The sequence below is a fragment of the Cydia pomonella genome, chromosome 13 (assembly GCF_033807575.1).
Source record: "Cydia pomonella isolate Wapato2018A chromosome 13, ilCydPomo1, whole genome shotgun sequence".
Lineage (NCBI taxonomy): Eukaryota > Metazoa > Arthropoda > Insecta > Lepidoptera > Tortricidae > Cydia > Cydia pomonella.
Window position 1 is genome coordinate 2,177,949 of NC_084715.1, and position 22,344 is coordinate 2,200,292.

Genomic DNA, 22,344 nt, shown 5'->3' on the forward strand with positions numbered 1-22,344 from the left:
CTCAAGGTGTTGGCGGAGACTCTTCGCTATGAGACCGTTCGCTGAAACGACTATCGGGACAATGATCGTCGAATCAACATCCCATATGGCGGTTATCTCGTAAGCCAAGTCTAGGTACTTGCTGGACTTGTCCTTCTCGGCTTTCACGAGATTCTCATCATGGGGGATGGTGATGTCGACGAGCACGGCCAAGCGTTGCGATGGATCTATTATCACGATGTCAGGCTTATTGGCTACAATAGTCCTGTCAGTGATAATTAGATCGATCCCAATAGAGCGTGGCACGACCATTTTCGAGAACTGGCGCAGTTGAATACCTACTTGTAGTACGGCACTTCGATTTTCGCCGCTTGCGTCCAGTCCGCGACCTAAGTGTCATATACATTCAAAGGTTTATTTCCCAGTATATCATGATGTGGACACATGGCATCGATTGCCGGCCGCCGCGCCGGTCGATAATGTGCCGTATTAAATATTTACCGGCCAGCCGACAGACTGACATCGTTCAACTAGTTGACCTATTACCGAAATATCGGTTCATTTAGACTACATATACTCGTATATGGACGATAATAGGTGCAACAAATGGCTGACATTATGGTTTCCGTATGATGGTAATAGAAATCATGGACACCCGAGGAAAAGGTGGAGGGATGTATTTAAGGAAAAAGTTGGCGATAACTGGATGCAAAAGGTCCGCGTTAGAGAAGTGTGGAAACGCATGGGGGAGGCTTACGCCACAGAGGCGAATTCTATTATAAATAATTGTTATAAGTATAATTATATAATATATGATTTATCATAATTACAAATGTAAGTTTAAGTAATAGTAGAAATAAAGGCTATTTTTATTTTATTTTTCTTTATTTTATATATAGGTACATAGCAGAATAGGTGTACCGTTTAATTAAGGTGGGTGGTAAGAACTGTGAAACATGTAGGTATGGTTAAAAACTCGGCTACTTTCTGCTAGAAAACCACTGTGGAAGTTTTTTCTGCTTTAGATAAATAGTAGACTTTTTAGTTGTTTTAGGGCCACCGCACACTAGCGTCTTTTGAGCGTCGGCGTCTAGTTGTGCCAACGTTTAGTAATTGCGTATAGAGATGAAATGGTAGAACCGGGAGATTACCGAACGAGATACTCTTATGGAACTTTCAGTAGGAGTAGCACGGGAATTAAAGAAAATGAGACTGTGACAAGGACAAACAATAATATGGCTTTCTCTGCTACTCCTTCTGAAAGTCCTATTGTGCCCCTATGGCCGTTAGAGACGGCACGGCATACCGCTCGAGTCACGTGGGCGTGCACAGCTCCATCATTTAAGAGCACGTGTGCGTGCACAGCTCCAACATTTTAGAGCACGTGTGCGTGCACAGCTCCTACATTTTAGAGCATGTGTGCGTGCAAAGCTCCAACATTTTAGAGCACGCTCAGTTTTCATTATATCTACCTATTAATTTAATTGTATTGCCGTAGAGAAATATACTAATTAGTTAAGTGTTTTTATGCTATTCTTAGTTTTGAAAATAATTTTTTTGTCAGTCAATTGCCGAGATACCGGGCATTGTGTCCTGGAGGATAAGTTCTATTGAAATAGATAAAAATGTATTTAACTAATAAAAACCGACCAAGTGCGAGTCGGACTCGCGCACGAAGGGTTCCTTACCATTATTTTTAAAAACGGCAAAAAAACACGTTTGTTGTATGGGAGCCCCCCTTAAAATATTTATTTTATTCTGTTTTTAAGTATTTGTTGTTATTAGCGGCAACAGAAATACATCATCTGTGAATATTTTAACTGTCTAATTATCATGGTTCATGAGATACAGCCTGGTGACAGACGGAGAGACGGACGGACGGACAGCGGAGTTTTAGTAATAGGGTCCCATTTTACCCTTTGGGTACGGAACCCTAAAAATGACAGCCTATCAATATATATTACACACTTTTAATAGATATTAGACGTGCGATGACATTTAAGAAAGTACCTACATTTCGTGTCATCCGCGATGACGCACAGATTTGTCAAATCTAACCTTTAACAACATGAGATTACGAGTCAAAGCATGCGTCTTCATGAATGACACGATCTACCCTCCAAAGCAAAGCAAGATCGATACAAATAATGATTGAATATTGACCTTCGACCGCAAACAGCTGTTCAGATTCGGACATTCGCGACACAAAACACACGTAGTCTAAGGAAAGTACTGTAATATACTGAATTACCTATCAGGTGTGAACTGCAGTCAATAGATGCCTGGCACCATTATGCGCACTCCGAGGTTCACACGAGACAAAGTCTTACCGACAAAAGGTACAGTCAACAGCGGGAATAATTACGGAAAATATGCTTGATAAGCTGGAAGCGCTGGTGGCATAGTGGTAAGAGAGTGCAGCTTTCAATCTGGAGGTCGCGGGTTCAAACCCTGGCTCGTACCAATAAGTTTTTCGGAACTTATGTACGAAATATAATTTGATATTTGGGTGAATAAGCTTTTTCTTGTCTTTTGCAAGTATTGTCCTTAATCATTATTAGTTCAAATTTTGTAAGTTTTAACATGGTCAAAATTAAACAAGATCCTTAATATATATGCCAGATCTGGCAGAAATAAAAATACGTTAAATTTTTATTAAAACAATTGGGTGAACCAGAGGACGGAACCTTATTTTTTTTAAATGGATGACAGCTTTGTCCCGTGGTGTATCAGCAATGCTCTTAAACAAAGTATCAAATAATGATAAGCTTTGTTTATCTGTTTTATGTTAATAAGAAAAAAAGAATTATATATAATCCGATTTTTTTTTATCACTTTTAGGTCTGATTTTTCCAAGATCAGTACCCCTGGTGTAAATTTAATCGACATCATAACGTGACGAACGCGTTTGCGTTAAGTGTCATTTTGTATAGGATTTTGAGTTTCCAAAACGTCCCGCTTGGCGCGCTCTTTCTAAATCACATACAAAATGAGACTAAACGCAAACGCGTACGTCACGTTTAGAAATCGAATTTATTTACACTAGGGGTACTGATAAAGTTATCTGTCAGAAGAATATGACACTCCCTTTTTCTTCTTGCATGTGAAAGAAAGGGAGGGTGCTATATTATCTGACAGATAACTTTATCTAATGTTTGAAAAATCAGACCTTAATCAAAGTAAGTCAAAAGTTCTTGGCGTTCAAAAGGTTAAATTTAACCCTTGGTGCATTTGACGACCGACCCTGCCTACGAAGCTGATGGTCCCGGTTTCAAATCCTGGTAACGGCATGTATTTGTGTGATGAGCATGGATATTTGTTCCTGAGTCATGGTTTTTTCTATGTATTTAAGTATTTATAAATATTTATATATTATATATATCATTGTCTAAGTACCCGCAACACAAGCCTTATTGAGCTTACTGTGGGACTTAAGTCAATTTGTGTAATAATGTCCTATAATAGGTATTTATTATTTATTTATTACGGTATCAAAAATGATACCTTGTGTTGTATCCGCACCAACATTCATATTTTTTTTATCAGCATGGTCTATTGACGTTTTAATTGTTTAAATTATTATTATTTTATGGGCAAGCTACTAATTATTTTTGTATATTTATATTTTTTGGTACATCGATAATCTGTTCGTGAATTGAGTTCTAGCAGAATTATCAGTGCTTCACCCGAAAGAGTGGAGCGTATTACTTGGTATTACTGAGCCAGAACCCTTTTGTTTTGCTGCAACGCACACAGAAAACCTACCTTTTATCGATGCTTTTTGTTCTTTATTTCATTTGTATTTTGGTGTTGCTATCGTTTCTATTTTTTGTTTATATGTGTATATCTAAGTAAATAAATTCTTAATTTAAAGTTGGCTATTTTGTTTATTTTATTCATCCAACAGATTGTTGTAATTATTTATTTGGTATCTAGAAAATAAGAATTACATGGGACAATACAACAATAAATAAATAACTAAAAACCACCAACAAATAAAAAATATTATTTGATTATTTAATATCTAATGATGTTACAAGAAGTATTTTTAGTACTTACTCCATGGAGTATCAAATATGATACCAACGGATTTTTTTATCTAAAAAATATATTCAAATATGGCTATAAAAATCATAGTCATATTTGAACTGACACATTTGAATCATAGTCAAATTTTACCATCATTGACATACTTACATTTTCTTATCACATTTTTTTTTTGTTTGCAAAAAAAACATGTATCTAAGGGTTAACTCTGTCAAATTAACAAATTCTCAAAACTTGATTGGGGCCTATACTACATATAGGACGCCGGTCGTCAGGAGGTTTAATCTCACACAGTGAAATACCCATGTATTTTCCCATGTTTTAACCCATTCCGCGTTAATCACGACACGTTGTCGTTTTACCATTACGAAGCATTTTCGCTACATACCGAGAAATCCATATTATCGGCTACGACGTAGCGCTACGACCGTACAGCGATGAATGTGTTAAAAGGGACGTTTCCCCAGGTTAAACTTAGCGTTTCATCCAGTTTTTTTTTTCCAACAAGTCTGATTTTTCAGCACGACTATACCTTGACTCAGCGAAAATAAAAATAAAAATAAAATCATGTTCGCAAAAGGCTTGCCGACAGCATAATTAATGATCGTTCGGAACGTTTTTAATTCAGCTAATTGCCCCAAAACTAGGTTTCCGTGTGATAAAATTGAGGTATAGACAGATGAATAGTCGAAAGGGGCATTTCACAAAAACGTTTACTTTGTCGCGGACGTGACGCGTATGGTACCTTAATAATCCGCAGCAATCTGTATGATGAGGCGAGATGGTATGCCTAAATATCCACCCAGATGGACATCACACTAAGCAACGCTTTCCACAAAGCAACCGACAGCTAGAAGTGGAGAGCTGTCACAACAAAAATTAGCAAGCAGAGTCACGATTCTCAGCAGTGAGGGTCCGACTTGGAAGATATCTTTTTTTAACCTAAACTGTAGATATATAGGTATATGTAACGTTAGGGTCATGGGGGCCCAGCGCCCGGCGTTTTTACAAGGGTTTAGCGTCGCGTTTGGTGGATGCCACGGTTGACCAGACCAGCCCGTTAGTATTTTGCCCAAAGAATTAGCATCGCAATTCAACGGGGAAATGCGGCCAGCCTACTGGGCACACTGCCTGCTGGTGGCGACTTAGAGGGTGTTTTCTATTTGTAGGAGTTTTTTTAAAAATGTATACTTCTAGAGTAAGTTGACGAAGCCTGTTGCGGATTTTACCGTTGTATTGTATTGTGACGACGCCTGTGGCTGATTATGACTTTGTGTTCACCTGACGAAGCCTGCGTTGTGGATATACAATTATGGTCCCTGAATATTTTTTATGTCGATTTGGTAAGTATTTCAGGAAGGAAGAAGAGCCTTAGTTCCATCCGGTACAATTGAAGCTGATTGCACTATTGTAAAGTTAAACCAGATAACTTCGGTGATCTTAATAATTTATTTTACTCATTCCGTTACATACACATGATTAGAATGAACGAATGAAGTATATATTAGAATGAACAGTTCAGATCTTACTTTTAATTCAGTTATGTTACTTGTTTTTTCCATGATCCATTGATGTCACCGAGTCCTTACAGTTGCGATGAGAATGAGAGTCTGTTTGATCTCTAGACCCGCTGTTTTGCTCTGAAAATAAATGAATATTTCATTAATCTTTCATATGTGTGTACCTTATTATACACCAACAAGAAGTTAATATATGAATAGAAAAGTACTAAGAATTTATGGTAATAAATAAGGGTTTTAAACTCTGTATTCGCCATTTACCATGTCAAAAGTCAAAAGTCAATATATTCTTTATTCAAATAGGCCTAGCAACAAGCACTTTTAAATCGTCAAATTTTACAAATATCATCTTAATCTAAATATCAGAGCAATTTATTGATGCAGTTATTATTGTTCTCAAAAAAAACATTGAATTATTATAGATATGGCAAACTTAATAATAAAAAATTCACAAAAGGATCGTCATCGTCGTCGTCGTCGAACATGCTGTAAAGGGTCGATTATACGTTAAATTCATTCGCATCAGCAAGCCAAAATCCTTACTTGACAGCATGAAGGTGACTTTGATAGTGACGCCATCATTTGACAGAAAGAGCGCACGAAATAATTATTGTATTGGTGTAGTGTTGCATCCACAACATGACAGCCCTGTCAAAAGTAACACCCCTCAAGTTTTACGCAAGAGGACAACATTAAGGAACAACCTGCATAAAATTCCGTATTGAGTTTTAACAACTATAAGTTTACTTACCAAGAAGATAAACTACTACTATGAATAAATGAACACTCACCAGTGCTTAATTGATTTAGAATACGATGGTACAATTCATTAAATTTCTTCTGACGTCTCACGTTAGAGGGCGTGCGAACCACCAAAGTTGGAAGTAAAATAAAATGTTCCAGGTTTAGTTCTTTCTCGTGGTATTTTTTGCGCGAAGAGTCTTTTTTTACAATCAACCGAGGATTTTTTCTATGTTTCTCTGCCGAAGAAGTGCTACTGCTGGAATATCTTTCCTTAGTATATTCGCAATTGTTTCTAGATCTTTCAGATTGTCTAGACGGGCCAGCCGCGTGGTAGCAGCAGGTTGGTTCGCGTCTGCTCCGTGGAATTGCGTAGCTCGGGCCTGGTGTGCATTCCTCTTGCACCACTCGTCGTCTCTCAGGTGATGTCAATCGATCATCACTTCTGTGACTTCGATGCTCGGGCCACTTATTACTGGAGAACATCAAACCAGAGGCATGATGAGTATGACCAGTCGGTGCGTCTTCATCTCGATGTTTGTGCTTACCACTGGCCACGATAATATCGCCAGTTTTGCCGACCCGCCCCGCACTGTGCTGCGTGTGCTTGACTATTCTGTAGTGGCGTCGTCGTCTGCGTTCTACGTGAGCCACACGCTCTCTAAGCAGACTGTCTATTAGCCGCTGCAGTTCGCTTCTCGTGTTATTCCTTTCCTGCTGTGTATGTCGGCGCCCCAAGCGGGCCGTCGGCCAATGCGTGCGGCAGACGTCCTCCCATATGATATCACTTAGCACGGCTTCCCGAGACGGAGTTAGCTTTATACCGTCATTGCGTGGAGCAAACTCGCCCTGCGCTAGGTAATGTACGGTATCCATCAGTCTATAATCGCGAACCGGGTTGAGTTTATGCCGTATCTTGGTCATCCTTTCGGCGGCTTGCGGCACATCGTCTCTCTTAGAAGTCGCAGAAGCGCATTGCCGTCTCCCTCGCGCCGTGAGCCCATCGTAAGTCGTAAAGTCCCGTCCGTATTGCTCTGAATTATGTTCTTTTTCTATAGTTGCACCTTTGCTAGGTGATAATGAGCTTGATTGTTGAGCATATCTTTGAAACGCTGATGTTTCTGGAATGTGACTATAATGCTCTGTGTAACTGCACCCTGGTCGAGCCGGCCCAGAGTGACGGCTAGGCATGTTGTCCCTGGACTCTTCATCTGACGAGGACAGAGAATTATGAGAATCGCAATCACCTAGGACCATTTCTTGTGTTTTTGCTAAATTTTTTAAAATCTCTATTCTGTTATTCAACTTGATTATTGAGGCAGATAAATTTTTGTCGTTCGAACAGTTGGCATCTATAAATTTACGGTTTTTACTCTCAAAATTAAATTCTTTATTAAAATTTTGCTTCACTTTGTGATGGTTTGTTTCGTGACGGTGCGCATGGACACAACATTTTTCCTCTGGCCTGAATTTCGTCTTATCATCATTAGGATTATCAGGAGTACTTTCTACCTGTTGGTAGTATGCTTCATCGAAGTTCTTGACAGGTATTTCTTGCTGCTTTGACTGTTTTTTGTCAGCAACAATCGGTCTAGCAGAATTTGGATGTATTTCGGCAAAATCTGTCGAAAAGACTAAGCAATGAATACATCCAATACTTACTTTAAATAATATTTGCTACAGATAATTATTGAAAGTTTTGCCTAGAAATAGAAAATAACATATACTTACGAGTAATGAAAGACAGATGGTCTCCGATTGCAAGTACCGACCTAGATTTCTCTGATCCCTGAAAAAAGATAGACTTAAAGTCAAACATTGGAAACACAAACGTCCATTACCGGACGCCAGGCCATTAATATCTTCAGCGTCTTCCGATAATACCTCGTAGAGAGGCGAAACACGTGTCGAATTTTGGGCTTTTTTATGGTGATTTGTTTTATTCACTTTCGCTAATTTTGCTTTGCGTAATTATTTTCGCGGTGGGAGGGTGCACACATAAATTTCATGCATAATGGGTTAGCACTGCGTTATTTTTTCGTGGATTACCCAAGTAATATTTTTGTAAGCCAACTAGCGCCTGATTCTATAATTTGTTGAAGACAATCATTATAACAATGTTAGTAACCTTTTTTGAATTGAATCGGCTTTTTTCGGCAAGGAAGAGAGTCTTAATGGCAGGACTTCGAGGGTGGATTGTGACTTGTAGTTGTTGCAATGGCTGTTGGTTTGTTTTATTCAGGAGTGTTCCTAAGTCTGAAAAAAATGTATACTAATAATATTCAAGATGCGTCATAAAATGTTGAGGTTAGAATGTAAGAATGAAAAAGAAACCTTTTTTAAAATCTTGAAAGTTTATGCCTTTCCAATAAGATTTACGAATAGTAAAGTTAACAGAGCGTAGGAGCACTAGGTGGTAAACAATCTCTTTAAATATTTAGTTCGAAAGTATACTAATGTTACCTAGAAGAAGTCGTTTTTTGGACGAGCCAAGGGCAGCTCGGAAATCACACTTTACTTGACGAACTTTTTCTTCTTGGTTATGTAATAACTTTTTCTTTGATGGTGATTTTCTATTTTCCATCACATTTTATTTTTCTCTTCCCCGGCATACTTTTAAATTTATCACCAAAAGTATAGAAAACAGTAAAATTACAACAAGAATTTGGTGTTGTGTGCAAAGACGAAAATTCTACATTGTGACAGGTAAAGAAGAATGACTTGTCAAAAAGATTAAACGATGACAGATAATTACCTCAACCAGTTCTTACTTTGAAAATATAATAATTCATAATAAAAGTTTATATTCTATGCCAACTAAAAAAATTTTAATATCCAATTTAAACCGTACCAAGCTGTTTTGTAATTACATAGAACTGATTACCAAGTAATTCGACGTAAATACAAGTATCATTCTACGCAGGTTTGATATACCAAAAGACAATGCAATAAAAAGAGTAATTATTCTGTCAAAATTAAAACAGAGTGACATTTCACACTTTTGTTTCCTTTATATAATTTCATAGCCGATTTTCTGATGGCTTAACTTTGTGATTTTTGTACGATTGAGGTCCAGTAAAATGGCGGACCAGGAGGAAGATAGGCTCAAGAATGCCGGGGAGGCTCTAGTTGTGGTGGATCGGCAGGCGTCATCCGAGAGTAGGAACAAGCGCTCGGGACAAGATGGGCCAAGTGACGGCCTCCACAAAAGGCCAAAAGTACCTGACATCCCTTGTACGAACTTTAATTTATAAAACTCTTAAGAAAATCTCATCTTTGCTGACGCGATTCACTTTCCGCGGCGAGCGGGATGACAGATAAATCATTTCTTGTTGTTATAGTCCTAACAGGCTAACTTTTCACGACTTTGTCTGCCGGACTACCTACCAAACTGGTATACTTTTAAACTTACATTCATCATAAAAACTCGCTAGTGGTTCACCTTGGTGGATTTTATAATTGTCTCTTATTTAAAACTGTTATTTCTTTGTCAGCCGTAGCAGAGAAGGTAAAAGAAGATTTAGAAGAGAAGAGTCACATAATTTCAAAGCCATCTGAACAAAATAAAGGTAAGCTTTCTATTAAAATTAACCTTTTTTTTTGTGTATCATGAGGATCCTGACCGAATTCTTAGTCATCTTTATTAAATATTTTTCGAGAACGATTTTTACACAGTAGAGGTTTTTAATCTATTTCTAGACATAGTACCAACGAATTATCAACCGCAAACGCGCCAATAGAAATTCAACTTTAGCATTCCGATTTAAGGGGAGTAGGGGAGGATCACATACGAAAGATTACAGTTGTACAAACTGAAGATAATTACAATATTTGACGTTTATTTGCAGTGCCTAAGGAAATCATCAATCAACCGGCAGCCAAGGTGCAATCCACGACTTCTAAGGCACCAGCTATGAAACCTTTTGAGACCATAGAACTGACCAAAATAGAATCAGGATCTACCATACCAGTAATTAAACAATGTCCCACAATGACATTATCAACAAAAAAGATTGATCCTAACGTTGAAAAGCGTTTCGAGACCACATTTCCAGCAGAAATGGGATCTGAGCCTACAGTGTCAGAAGTTACTAGACGTTTTGAGGGCACGGCTTCGAAAAAGGAATTGGAACCTGTTGTATCAGGTGCCGTTAATCGTTTGAAAGATAAAGGATCTGAAACTATAGAATCGGTGTTTACCGCTGTAAGTTTTCAATTACACATTTTATATTTAGATTTTTGTTACTTAAGTCCAACTCACGTTTTTTTTTTTCGAAAAGCACTAGGTATAAATACCTCACATCACTCTGGTGCCAGTTTCTTCTTACTGACCTTTTCAGTGATGCACTGTATTATTTAAAAACAATTAAAATTTTCAGAAAGTAAAACAATCCCAACCAATTGCTCAGGAGGTAAAGCCTATGATCACGAAAGCTTCCCTGAGCTTGAAGAAGGCAGATGAGAAGTTAGACGTAGACAGTATCCCAGACGATATCGTAGTGTTACCTACTCGCGAAGAAACCAGGCTCTCTGTTAGTCAGGACTGGGTAAGTGGAATTATGATATGAAATTTTATTAAATATGTGCTTCTCTTTTTTACCGTGTAGATAAAAAAATGGTGTTATTAAATGACGTGTACCTAACCCATAAATCTTAAGTGGAGGCTATGCGTTTTAAATTCAAATTTTTACAACAGACTCAGATCTCAACAAGAACTCAAATTTCAACTTGAAATTGAGTCTAGTCTTACAGTAGTTACAGTAGAGGACTCAAGTAAAACTAATATTCGTTCCAACCAATACGTATATAAGGACAAAACTTTTTTATCGCTAAGGCGCGGTAGCCCGCACGAGATTGTTATCATCATTTATAACGTAGAGAGTTATTCAGAAGTTCATTTTAACAACAACACCAAATTAATTCTCTTAGTTATAAATAAAGTCTTAAAACCTGAGGGCTGCTTTACCTATAGACAACCATATTTGTAAAGTCACAGCCAGTTTTGGTGATGTCGTTGGCAATTAACAGAATAGTCAGCATCACGTAGATAGTGACGGTCAAAAGGGCCTACCGAGGCGGAAAAAAAGGCGTGCGGGAACCAACCCATTGGCTATTAAACCAGCGGAGGGGAGAACGGTTGTGGAATACAACCAATGTCCAATGGTTGATTCCCGTACGTCTTCTTTCATAGGTGGAAGTTAAACCTGAGACACTAGACTTATATCAAGCTGGATATTGACAATAATTAACTTTTGTATAGTTTTTGAGCTCCCGATAAGTCGACGCAGTTACATGCATCTTGTTCACGGGTAACTCAAGATAGCAGTGATAAAAATAATACAAAAGGTAATCACAGACAATATCCCGGTCGATATAAGTGAGTGATAAAACTTTTAAGCCTGAGACATCTTTATTACCAAAATAGAATGTGCATTGATACATTTAGCAACTTTGGTTGTCACTATCTATTTGGACTAGCTGAACATTGGTTTAATCTCTGCATATTGTTATAGTCCGATGAGCAAGAAGCCGGCGGGCTGCCGCGCACCGAGTCCATATCCTCGAGAATGTCCCGCGCCGTTCGTCAGCTGTTCTGCTGTGGCGTCACATACTCCCCCCCGTCCGAGGACGATATCTTCACTACACGGCTCTCGTCAGGCATCTGAAGATCCGTTAAGGCCACACGTATGCGTAATGCAGCTCCGTCAACTTGACTATCTGTAAAAATGTTGTCTTTACAATACGTTTTAACAATCGTAGTTAGCAGTTTGAATGATGGTAGGTTACGCTTGCGTTGCGTAGGTTCTCGTAACTAGGTTTGCCCTATGAAAAAGTGGAATATTCAGCAAATCCTGACATCTCCAAGAGAAAAACTTAACAGGATATGGTCATTACTCCAAAACCCTAACCCCGAACTCAACCTGTTTTTAAGTAGACCTCGATATCTCAAAGTTGTTGAAACCAGTAAATATTACCAAGCACTTGTTTTCCCATGAAAACTTCGAGCTTCTACCGTTCATCTTCCTTAACTCCAAACTGTTTTCCCATGAAAACTTCGAGCTTCTACCGTTCATCTTCCTTAACTCCAAACTGTTTTCCCATGAAAACTTCGAGCTTCTACCGTTCATCTTCCTTAACTCCAAACTTCTACAGCTTCTAGTAGTTGGTTGAGGTTCAGGAAATCCTGACACTTACCAAGTTCGACCGCAACCCTGACCAAAAGTCCTTATGTCAGGGGACATCCTGACATATGGGCAACCCAGTAGGCCTACGAGTACGTAACGAATGGACGCAACGTAAGCGATTTACGATCAAAGAATTTGATTTCTGTACCATTTCTTACCTTGTTACAGTGATAAGTATTCATTGTGACTGACGTATCCCATATTATTGTCACAGGGACAAAGTACGAAATGGAGATGACGATGTGACGTGCTGCATACGGATCCAGTGTGGTCTGGCCTTTGCTTTGGTCTCCAATTGTGTCTGCAACGTAATGAATAACTTTTATAAAGATATGTCTTTGCATTTAATGTGCCGTTGTACGCATCATAAGGTACGACGGTAACCCGGAGACCAATGCCTAACTTCCATGTTAACCACCTATATTTTATTTAGGAGTTCCTTGGTTATGTTTATGTTTACTAATACAGGTGTAGGTAATTATATAGATGTTGACAGCTAAGAAACTCAATTTATTGAAACGTGTAAATCTGTAAATGAGTCTTGAACATAATATATACACCGTGGGCTCGAATAACCCGACAGACTTTAAAAGTATATTCTTAGCCACATTTAGGGACTAAAATATTATACAAAGATTTCTGAAATCGGTCTTGTTTTTGAGATAATGACAAATCTTTTGAAAATTAAAAATTAGTTTTTGTAATAACTCAGCGAAAACGCCTTTTTGTTTGCTATTCTGCGACTATGTCACTTGGTTTAGTCATACTTACTGACACACACAAAATTTATCTGTAAATTAAAGAAAAAACTACTTACTAATTGTAATGTTTTTTTTCGCTTAGTGGTAAAAATAAATAGCGTGTAATGCAGAAGAACAGCATGCATACATATTTTTTTCCGAATTTGACCAAAAGTCATTAATATAACATTTTACAGTACATATGGTGCTACTTTACCGCACTAGTGCGCAAATTAGCATATTACGTTACTGTGTCAAACATTTAAAGGGCCATATGTACTGTAAAACGTTGTACGATACATGTGCGAATAGGTAATTCGCAACTCGTGTCGATTTAAAACACTCCCTTCGGTCGTGTTTTAATTTATCGCCACTCATTTTGAATTTCCTATTTTTCGCACTTGTATCGTAATGTATCATTACGCTCGTTATGACCTCAGGAATGCGTGATTAAAACAGTCTGTCAGGTTATTATTATTGCGTGTTGTAGGGTTTTTTGAGTGCCACGTGCCACGTCGACCAAACAATCTATTGTGGCGGTTCAAGTTCATTACTATTTCTGTCGTGGTACCAAAGTTCTGTCGGTTTACTCGAGCTCACTGTGTATAGACAGTCACATGAACACACATACACACAGAGAAAACTTGCGCTTACATCTGTTAAGCCTTTCATATTTAAGATGCCTCTGTTAGCTTTCTTCTCTTCATCTTTATTGTACAAAAACCGATGCTTCAGCATTCTCTGCCCGTCTACATTGGTGCTCCATTTTTATATCTTTTAACTGAAAGTGCCTTTTTGCAATAATGTAGGTACTAACCTAACATAGGTTTTGCAATAAGCCCACACTGGTGAAATAACTAACAAATTTATCAACAGTGGCGGTCCCTAAAGCTCTCACTTTGCTCCAAGTAGATTTATATATTACGCAGGGAAATAGATTGTGTCATTTACGATGACGCGCGCTAACTAACTAACCTTTAATGCATGACAATTCGAACCAAGGCACGACTCCTCGTGAATGACACGATCTATATATTTTAAAATATAAATAGGACTGCTCACTGATAAGAATAGGTAGGTACATGTATTGTAATGTACATAATATTTATTGCAATAAAAATTTGGTTTTGGTTTTTAAGTAGTGGTTTTAGTTATTCTGCTAATTTAGTGCTGGCAGTGGCGGATTAACCGAACAGCAGAAAAAGCATATGCTAAGGGCCCCGCGCCCAGGGGGGCCCCGCACTCCGACCCTGACCATGCGACTTCGGCACGCGGAACCGGCCAAGTTCAAGTAGAACTCGCACTCCGCGGATCCTGTACTATCACATTTTATTTACAATGTATTTGTTTCGTAAGTCAGTAACAACATTGATCAATTATTATTATTTGTTATTATCATATATTTTTCTTTATGACGATACCAAATTAAAATAATTTTTAGGCTTACGCAAAGACTAAGAGCAGAGTTTAGCAGTTCCCAACAGAGAATAAAAAAAATCTCTATTTACAGAGAAATTTCCCGAGTTTCCTTTAAAACGTATGTCTGTCTTTTGCGTACTTCGCTGTACGCCTTAAGCTTGTGGACTAGGTACACCCAATGGGCATTTAACGCCATGCGCGTACAATAGGGAGCGTGCATGAACTGTAGGAGGCAGCACAGGAGGCGTCAGATTTTTGGCGCGAGGCGTAAATGTGATGTTTTTTGTTCCGATTTAGCCCACAAGATGGCAGAACCTACTATGCACAAGAAAACCCGTGACGTGTACATGTGCATAAACATGCACATGCATGCTTGTAGCCTGAATCGGAACCATGAACATGGTTCCGATTCAGGCCACAAGATGGCAGACCCTCCAACGCGCACGGTCCCTATACAATGACGCCGCCAGTCTCCTGGCCGTCGTAGCTGATAGGTGGGACAGTGGCTTGATAAGGCACTGGTCTCATCTGCACTTAAGTTTAGGTTCTAAAATAGTTTTAAGTTAACCTTAGTTGCAAGTTTAAATTTTAAGTGTAAAATTGTATAAACAAAATATGGGCCCAAACTGTAGTCTGAATGCATTTTATTTTCATTTCATTTTATTTATATTTTTAATAAGCAGTGCTGAGAATCAGGCATTCTCAGAACTGCTTATTAAAACACATTAAAGGCAAAGTCTACGAGTATAAAACCGCCGTACAGCCAGCTCTAACCAGTGGCGGATTAACCGAACAGCAGAAAAAGCATATGCTAAGGGCCCCGCGCCCAGGGGGGCCCCGCACTCCGACCCTGACCATGCGACTTCGGCACGCGGAACCGGCCAAGTTCAAGTAGAACTCGCACTCCGCGGATCCTGTACTATCACATTTTATTTACAATGTATTTGTTTCGTAAGTCAGTAACAACATTGATCAATTATTATTATTTGTTATTATCATATATTTTTCTTTATGACGATACCAAATTAAAATAATTTTTAGGCTTACGCAAAGACTAAGAGCAGAGTTTAGCATAAAACCGAATGTGCAGTGTCTCAAAACTTTTGTGCATGGCTAAGCTGCAGGAAACATTAGAGCTCGGAAACGAACAAAAGAAGATACTGTGTTAAAAACATATTAGTGAAAAGCAAGGAAGGATGATTTATTTATTTATTATTTCAAGTTTAGCAGTTCCCAACAGAGAATAAAAAAAATCTCTATTTACAGAGAAATTTCCCGAGTTTCCTTTAAAACGTATGTCTGTCTTTTGCGTACTTCGCTGTACGCCTTAAGCTTGTGGACTAGGTACACCCAATGGGCATTTAACGCCATGCGCGTACAATAGGGAGCGTGCATGAACTGTAGGAGGCAGCACAGGAGGCCTCAGATTTTTGGCGCGAGGCGTAAATAATTTTTAGGCTTACGCAAAGACTAAGAGCAGAGTTTAGCATAAAACCGAATGTGCAGTGTCTCAAAACTTTTGTGCATGGCTAAGCTGCAGGAAACATTAGAGCTCGGAAACGAACAAAAGAAGATACTGTGTTAAAAACATATTAGTGAAAAGCAAGGAAGGATGATTTATTTATTTATTATTTCAAATTACACATTGCACCTTACAGCTAATGCCTAATGATGATCAGCTTTGAGCCCGTAGTAGGCCAAAGGACGCGCTCTTCTAAGGCTGGCCGAGCGCCTAAAATATGCCGAGTTGCTGCAAAGCCGTTATAAAAAGAAAACAGCGGGGCCCCTATGCAGGGCTTTGAATTCGCGTAGGCCGGGTGTAAAGCCCTACATAGGGCCCGATACCCAAAGCATCCCAGCAAGTCGCACTTTCGAGCAAGAACTAAGGCCGAGCATCAGGCGAGCCGAGATCACATTGGTTCAATTCCAAACTCTGTTCTCCTGCAATTCCGCCTTTGCATGGTGGCGCGCCGCGATAGAACGCTCCGGGCCTCCGCCCTTATACGGAACTCGGCCTACGGCCTCGTTCACACTCTGGCATTGGTTTCATTCTAGGCTCTGCTTTCATGCAGCTTGGCCTTCAGCTTCGCACGGGAACGCTACGAAATCGTTTGGTCCGGATATTCAGCTCGTGGGGCTCAGCCTTCGGCCTTGTTTTTTGGCTCACTTAGCCATTAGTTCCCACTTCTTATTGTAGATCCGACTCACGTTTCACCTATTATTACAAGCTTTTATTAAACTTAATACCTAATATTGATGTTGTTAAACAGTATCCCTACATGCTTTTATTTAACTTGGAATACTCGTAAGTTGTTCAAAATCTGCAAACTATTTTTTTGACCATTTGTCAAAATTTGTTGTTAAAAATTCACTTACTAGGGAAAAATCGGTGACAATACAATGTTGATGAAAACCGAAGGTTAGGAGGGAACCTATATAGAACAAAGGAACTGTGATAAAATAACAACAACTAACAACTTCATTAAGATTAGGCACTTTTATAATGGCTAACTAAAATAAATAAAAAAAATTCTTTCGGAGCGATTATTTCCGAAAGTAATAACTAATAAAAAAGGTTTTTGGAGACCGTTATTCGTTTTGAAAGACCTTATCCAACCATATGCCACACTATAGGGTCAAAGAAAAAATATTTTGTATGGGAGGTACCCTAATTTTTGTATAGTTTTTATTTAACCGTTCTGTCGCAATGCATGATTTATGTATCCATGCCAAATTACGGCTATCTAGCACTAACGATCGCGGAGCAAACCCTCGGACAGACGGACATGGTGAAACTAAAAGTTTCCAGGAGACTACGAAACCCTAAAAATACACTGCATAATATGTTAAAAACTAATCGAGAACGAGTCGAAAAATATTAAGACATCGTAAAAATGTTGTGATGGTACTGAATCCTCGGGGTGCGAGTCCGACTCGCACTTAATCATTTTTTTTTTCGAACCAGGGGGCCCCGCAAGCTATTGTGCTAAGGGCCCCGCGCCTTCTTAATCCGCCCCTGAGTGCTGGGTCAAATTTCTTTCCGTTGTCTTGTTTCTGACCACTTTCTAACGCTTCTATTTTTGTCTTTTATGCTTTTATCCATAGAGAGGTAATAAGTAACATAGAGTGCTCACTCCATACATCAGTACCCCTAGTGTAAATTTGATCGACATCATAACGTGACGAACGCGTTTGCGTTAAGTCTCATTTTGTATAGGATTTTGAGTTTCCAAAACGTCCCGCTTGGCGCGCTCTTTCTAAATCCAATACAAAATGAGACTAAACGCAAACGCGTACGTCACGTTTCGAAATCGAATTTATTTACACTAGGGGTACAGTTTTGGTACCAAAACGAGTATTATTTTCGTAGTCGACATCTAGCATCGAGTAGCGGAATTATTAGTAATGTCTTGTAGACGGTGCACTGGTTTTCAGGGCACCCAAAATTAAAATCTAAAACTTAAATAGAACAGAATAGCAAGAGAACAGGAACAAAACACGTGTAAGAAAGGAAGAGAGAGAGAGAGAGAGATTTAACAAATATTTATTTTTGATTATGTCCACTTAGTTATAAACAGAGATCGGACAAATTTGCGTCATTGCTCGCAAGAATGTGGACATGACTCCAAAATTAATCAAATATGTAATCATTTAATTAATTTCTTACTTGACTTAAATTTTAATTCCTAGTCAATAAATACAAAAGTTTGTTAAAGTATAGATTTATTAAGAAAATGATCAGTATTTTTACCAAATTTTCTGCAGTCAGTCTATTTCTTTTTACATCAAAAATATACTTAAGTGCTGAAAAACTCCGCTCGCACTCCACTGATGTTAATGGGGCAAACTTAAGTAGTTTTATAGGAATATTATTATTCCAGTATAATTCAGAGTTTATTTTCTGTTCTAAGTTGTGGGCGATAACCTCAAAATCGGGATAAACTAGACAAAAAACAGAAAATATATATAAAACTACTTAAGTTTGCCTCATTAACATCAGTGGAGTGCGAGCGAAGTTTTTCAGCACTTAAGTATATTTTTGATGTAAAAAGAAATAGACTGACTGCAGAAATTTTGGAAAAAATACTGATTATTTTCGTTAATAAATCTATACTTTAACAAACTTTTGTATTTATTGACTAGGAATTAAAATTTATGTCAAGTAAGAAATTAATTAAATGATTACATATTTGATTAATTTTGGAGTCATGTCCACATTATTGCGAGCAATGACGCAAATTTGTCCGATCTCTGGTTATAAAACTTGTTGGGTTACGAGTAAATACTTTTTACAGTACATATGGTGCTACTTTACCGCACTAGTGCGAAAATTAGCATATTACGTTACTGTATCGAACATTTAAAGGACCATATGTACTGTAAAACGTACGATACATGTGCGAATAGGTAATTCGCAACTCATGTCAATTTAAAACACACCCTTCGGTCGTGTTTTAATTTATCGCCACTCGTTTCGAATTTTCTATTTTACCGTAATGTACTATTAAGGTTGTACATAAAAGAGGTAATGGATTTTTCATATCATCATACTAGTTGCACTAAATAAGTTATTTTTGCACTATAACATAAAGTCCTAGTCCGGCCGTTATATACAAACCCGATAAGAGCTTCGTTAGCGAGATGTACAAATCGACGCGGCCGGCACAGCGCCATCTAGCATGATATTTGGTAAACCTTTTTGTATGAAGTTACTCTACACGCGAATAGGGACCGTGCGCGTTGGAGGGTCTGCCATCTTGTGACCTGGATCGGAACCATAAACATGTACATTTTCACGTCACGTGTTTTCTTGTGCATAGTAGGTTCTGCCATCTTGTGGGCTACATCGGAACAATAAACATCACATTTACGCCTCGCGCCAAAAATCTGACGGCTCCTGTGCTGCCTCCTACAGTTCATGCACGCTCCCTATAATATAAGCCCTAAAAGAAACATATAATCATTGTCAAGAGGGCGCTGTTACGCTCATGTTCAGTTTAGTATGAAAAATTTAGTTCCAGTGAAATTCCGCAATATGGCGCGTGATCATATATTACTGGTCAGGTTTTAGTTATTCCGATTTTCAATCGTGAGTAAAATTTGTCACTTTTCCTGGCATCAAAAATGATAAGGCTAGTTTACTTTACATTTTCTCATGTATAATTATTAGACCCTACTCATAGTGTTGTGAGAAGGTTGCCAGAACTCAACGAGGGGTTGTTAGGGTCGGCAACGCGCATGTAACTCCTCTGGAGTTGCAGGCGTACATAGGCTACGGAGAATGCTTACCATCAGGCGGGCCGTATGCTTGTTTGACACCGACGTAGTATAAAAAAAATTAGACCCTTCCTTTCTCACTTATGAATAATTATTGTTCGTTCTGTTCAGTAATAACATATACTAATCTATGGTTCTGCTAACCCTTTTCCCCCATTTTCCATATCTTCCAATGCGCTTCTATGTCTGATCCCATCGAAAAGAAATACTGCGAGCTAGATTATCATAGTCTTTTAACAGAGGCGGATATAAGTGGAGATGTGAGGAATCAACCAATAGCATTGATTATAATCCACGTATCTTCTCCGCTCTGCTGAATTACAACCAACGATATTGGTTAATTTCTCTCATGTGCTCTGTGGGAAGGCTGCCTAAGGCCCTGGAATTGACGTGCGGTAATCATGTGTTTTTGATCTGGCAGTCGAATATGGTTTCTATTTATTTGGTATTAAAAATATTTCAGACGACAAATATTGATACATCACAGAAGAGAGAAATTTCATGGGATGATCCTGAATATCTTGATAAAGTGCAATTACAGGTACGATTCATCATCAATCATATAATTCACTACCTATAGCAATTGCTAAATAAGAAATATATTACTCGCCTCGGGAAAACTTGCAATATGTAAAACAGTTAGGCTGCTATGGTAGATTTTCTAAGCGGGCTCCACATTCTCGACGAAACAACAAGAGACTTGCCGAATATGAGAGTATAAAGTGAGTATTCGTCTATGTTCGTATTTACTCGCCTATATTCGTGTCGGTAAAAAGGCCAAACATCAAAGAGGTCTCGTGAAGTTTTGTGTTTGCGCCAAACTATTCCTCTACACTCTCTGCGCGCTCCCATCAGTCCTCCGGCGGAAAGCTGCAGCGACAGAGGTTTCTAACATGTCCATCTTGTATGAAAGTCAAATAACAACTGCACAAAGTGGGAATGTGGAGGGGCGGTCTCAGTTTGGCACGGTCTCGGCAAATGTCCCGGCAAAATCGGTCTCGTGTAGTTTTGCCGAGAATGTGGAGCGGCCTTATATCAAAAAATAAATATTTTAGACATACCTTAACGCACGCGCTGATTCAGTTAAGCTAATATTTTTATAGACGGAGATTAAGAATGTCATATTAAGATAACATTTATTGTATATATGGAATACATTCGACTAAGTACGTAACATATTACTCATCTGCCGCTGCCCCTAAAGTCTACTGGTTAAAATAAAACATTGCATTGCAGATACTGAGCGACACACCCTCGACCTCCAGAGCTGGCATGCCATACGCAAAACCATGCGGCATCGCTCTATGCTTACCTCGGGTCAGTCACAGACAGACACATCGATATCAGGGCTCGGAACCGGTTTATTTTTAAATCCCGAAATAGCAAAATATTGTTAATGATTTTATACTCTTTACGAAGGACTGGATCATGTATTTAGGTAACAACTTCGCATTATTATATAGTCCCATTAAAAATGAAATAATAAACCAAAGAACGAAAAAGAACGTAATAATACCGGTATTTTTTGTATGAAGAAAAAACCGGTTCCGAGCCTTGATCGATATAATGCGTTTACAAAAACACGAGGTGTTCGCTGAAACGTTAATAAAAAAATATTTTGCTAAATATGCGAAAAGATAACGTGCTAGTCAATCAGTGCTTACCCGTTATACTTACTTGCATTTTTTGTATTAATTGCATATAAAAATACGCAAGTAACGGGATAGCAGTGATTGACTAGCGCTTTATCTTTTCGCGGATTAGTAAAGTAATATTTTTGATTTCCGCAAAGTAACTTAAGTAACGCCTGATTCTATTCATTATTCGAAACTTTAATGCAATTGATCATTAGCCATTACAAATTGAATCGTAAACTGTATCCGTCCGTTACAGGCTGTAATGTCGGGTTGCCAGAGAACATGACGTGGCCACCACACATATGTGACGTTATCTATGAAAAGGGACCTTATTGTCGATGGCGCTTCCGGCGACATAAACGATGCTCCGATAAAAAAAACAACGCTGGGCGACGCAATGCGGCGTAAGCGTCATCGACAATTAGGTCCCTTTTCATAGATTAATGCCACATGTATGCAATCTTATTTTTTACAAGCTTTTTATTAACTTGCAATTTGTACCTATGTATGTACTGGTCAAATCTTACAAGTTAAATTTGACCCACTTCCCGGTTTCCGATGAAGCTGAAAATTTGCATACATATGTAAGTCGGGTGACAATGCAATATTATGGTACCATCGAGCTGATCTGATGATGAAGACAGGCGGTGGTAGGAACTCTGTGATAAAACAACGCAACCTAATTGTGTTTGGGGTTCGTAGAATTTGCTCGATGAGTAATAGTGGCCTGTGGAAAGAAGAGTATAAATAGCGATAAAAGCTTTTGCCAATAACTTATTAAAATGTAAAGATTCAAGAA

The 22,344-nt window shown here is 38.5% G+C and overlaps 3 protein-coding genes across 10 annotated transcripts in view; 1 reads left to right on the forward strand and 2 right to left on the reverse strand.

Annotated features, from left to right (window-relative positions):
* LOC133523975 (uncharacterized) overlaps positions 1-2,266 on the reverse strand; it is a 68,895-nt gene extending 66,629 nt beyond the window's left edge. For 4 of the 6 annotated variants that reach the window (XM_061859715.1, XM_061859719.1, XM_061859718.1 and 1 more), the window contains exon 1: positions 2,143-2,206. In XM_061859715.1, the coding sequence (XP_061715699.1) occupies positions 2,143-2,176 (34 nt within the window). In that variant the 5' untranslated portion in view covers positions 2,177-2,206. Of the gene's footprint in view, positions 1-2,142 lie in introns of all 6 variants that reach the window. The other 2 variants (XM_061859717.1, XM_061859716.1) reach the window with 2 other exon arrangements.
* LOC133523979 (uncharacterized) overlaps positions 1-22,344 on the forward strand; it is a 44,660-nt gene that overhangs the window by 20,575 nt on the left and 1,741 nt on the right. Inside the window, exons 1-6 of one of the 3 annotated variants that reach the window (XM_061859728.1) lie at positions 9,181-9,521; positions 9,782-9,856; positions 10,136-10,491; positions 10,667-10,834; positions 20,372-20,449; positions 21,145-21,225. In XM_061859728.1, the coding sequence (XP_061715712.1) occupies positions 9,368-9,521; positions 9,782-9,856; positions 10,136-10,491; positions 10,667-10,834; positions 20,372-20,449; positions 21,145-21,225 (912 nt within the window). In that variant the 5' untranslated portion in view covers positions 9,181-9,367. Of the gene's footprint in view, positions 1-9,180; positions 9,522-9,781; positions 9,857-10,135; positions 10,492-10,666; positions 10,835-20,371; positions 20,450-21,144; positions 21,226-22,344 lie in introns of those variants that run through there. The other 2 variants (XM_061859727.1, XM_061859729.1) reach the window with 2 other exon arrangements.
* On the reverse strand, positions 5,457-8,903 carry LOC133523976 (uncharacterized). The gene is made up of 5 exons (XM_061859722.1): positions 8,751-8,903; positions 8,416-8,543; positions 8,019-8,076; positions 6,338-7,909; positions 5,457-5,666 (listed from the first exon to the last, which is right to left on the reverse strand). The coding sequence occupies exons 1-5, from the start codon at positions 8,869-8,871 to the stop codon at positions 5,572-5,574; spliced, it is 1,974 nt and encodes a 657-aa protein (XP_061715706.1). The 5' UTR covers positions 8,872-8,903; the 3' UTR covers positions 5,457-5,571.

What these genes read in the sequence shown, in the direction of transcription:
- LOC133523976 (XM_061859722.1), bottom strand. Translation starts at nt 8,871, where the DNA reads ATGGAAAATAGAAAATCACCATCAAAGAAAAAGTTATTACATAACCAA. An exon ending in GCCGATTCAATTCAAAAAAG is followed by an intron (nt 8,077 to 8,415) that starts GTTACTAACATT and finishes ATCTTTTTTCAG; the next exon opens with GGATCAGAGAAATCTAGGTC. An exon ending in CCATCTGTCTTTCATTACTC is followed by an intron (nt 7,910 to 8,018) that starts GTAAGTATATGT and finishes TCTTTTCGACAG; the next exon opens with ATTTTGCCGAAATACATCCA.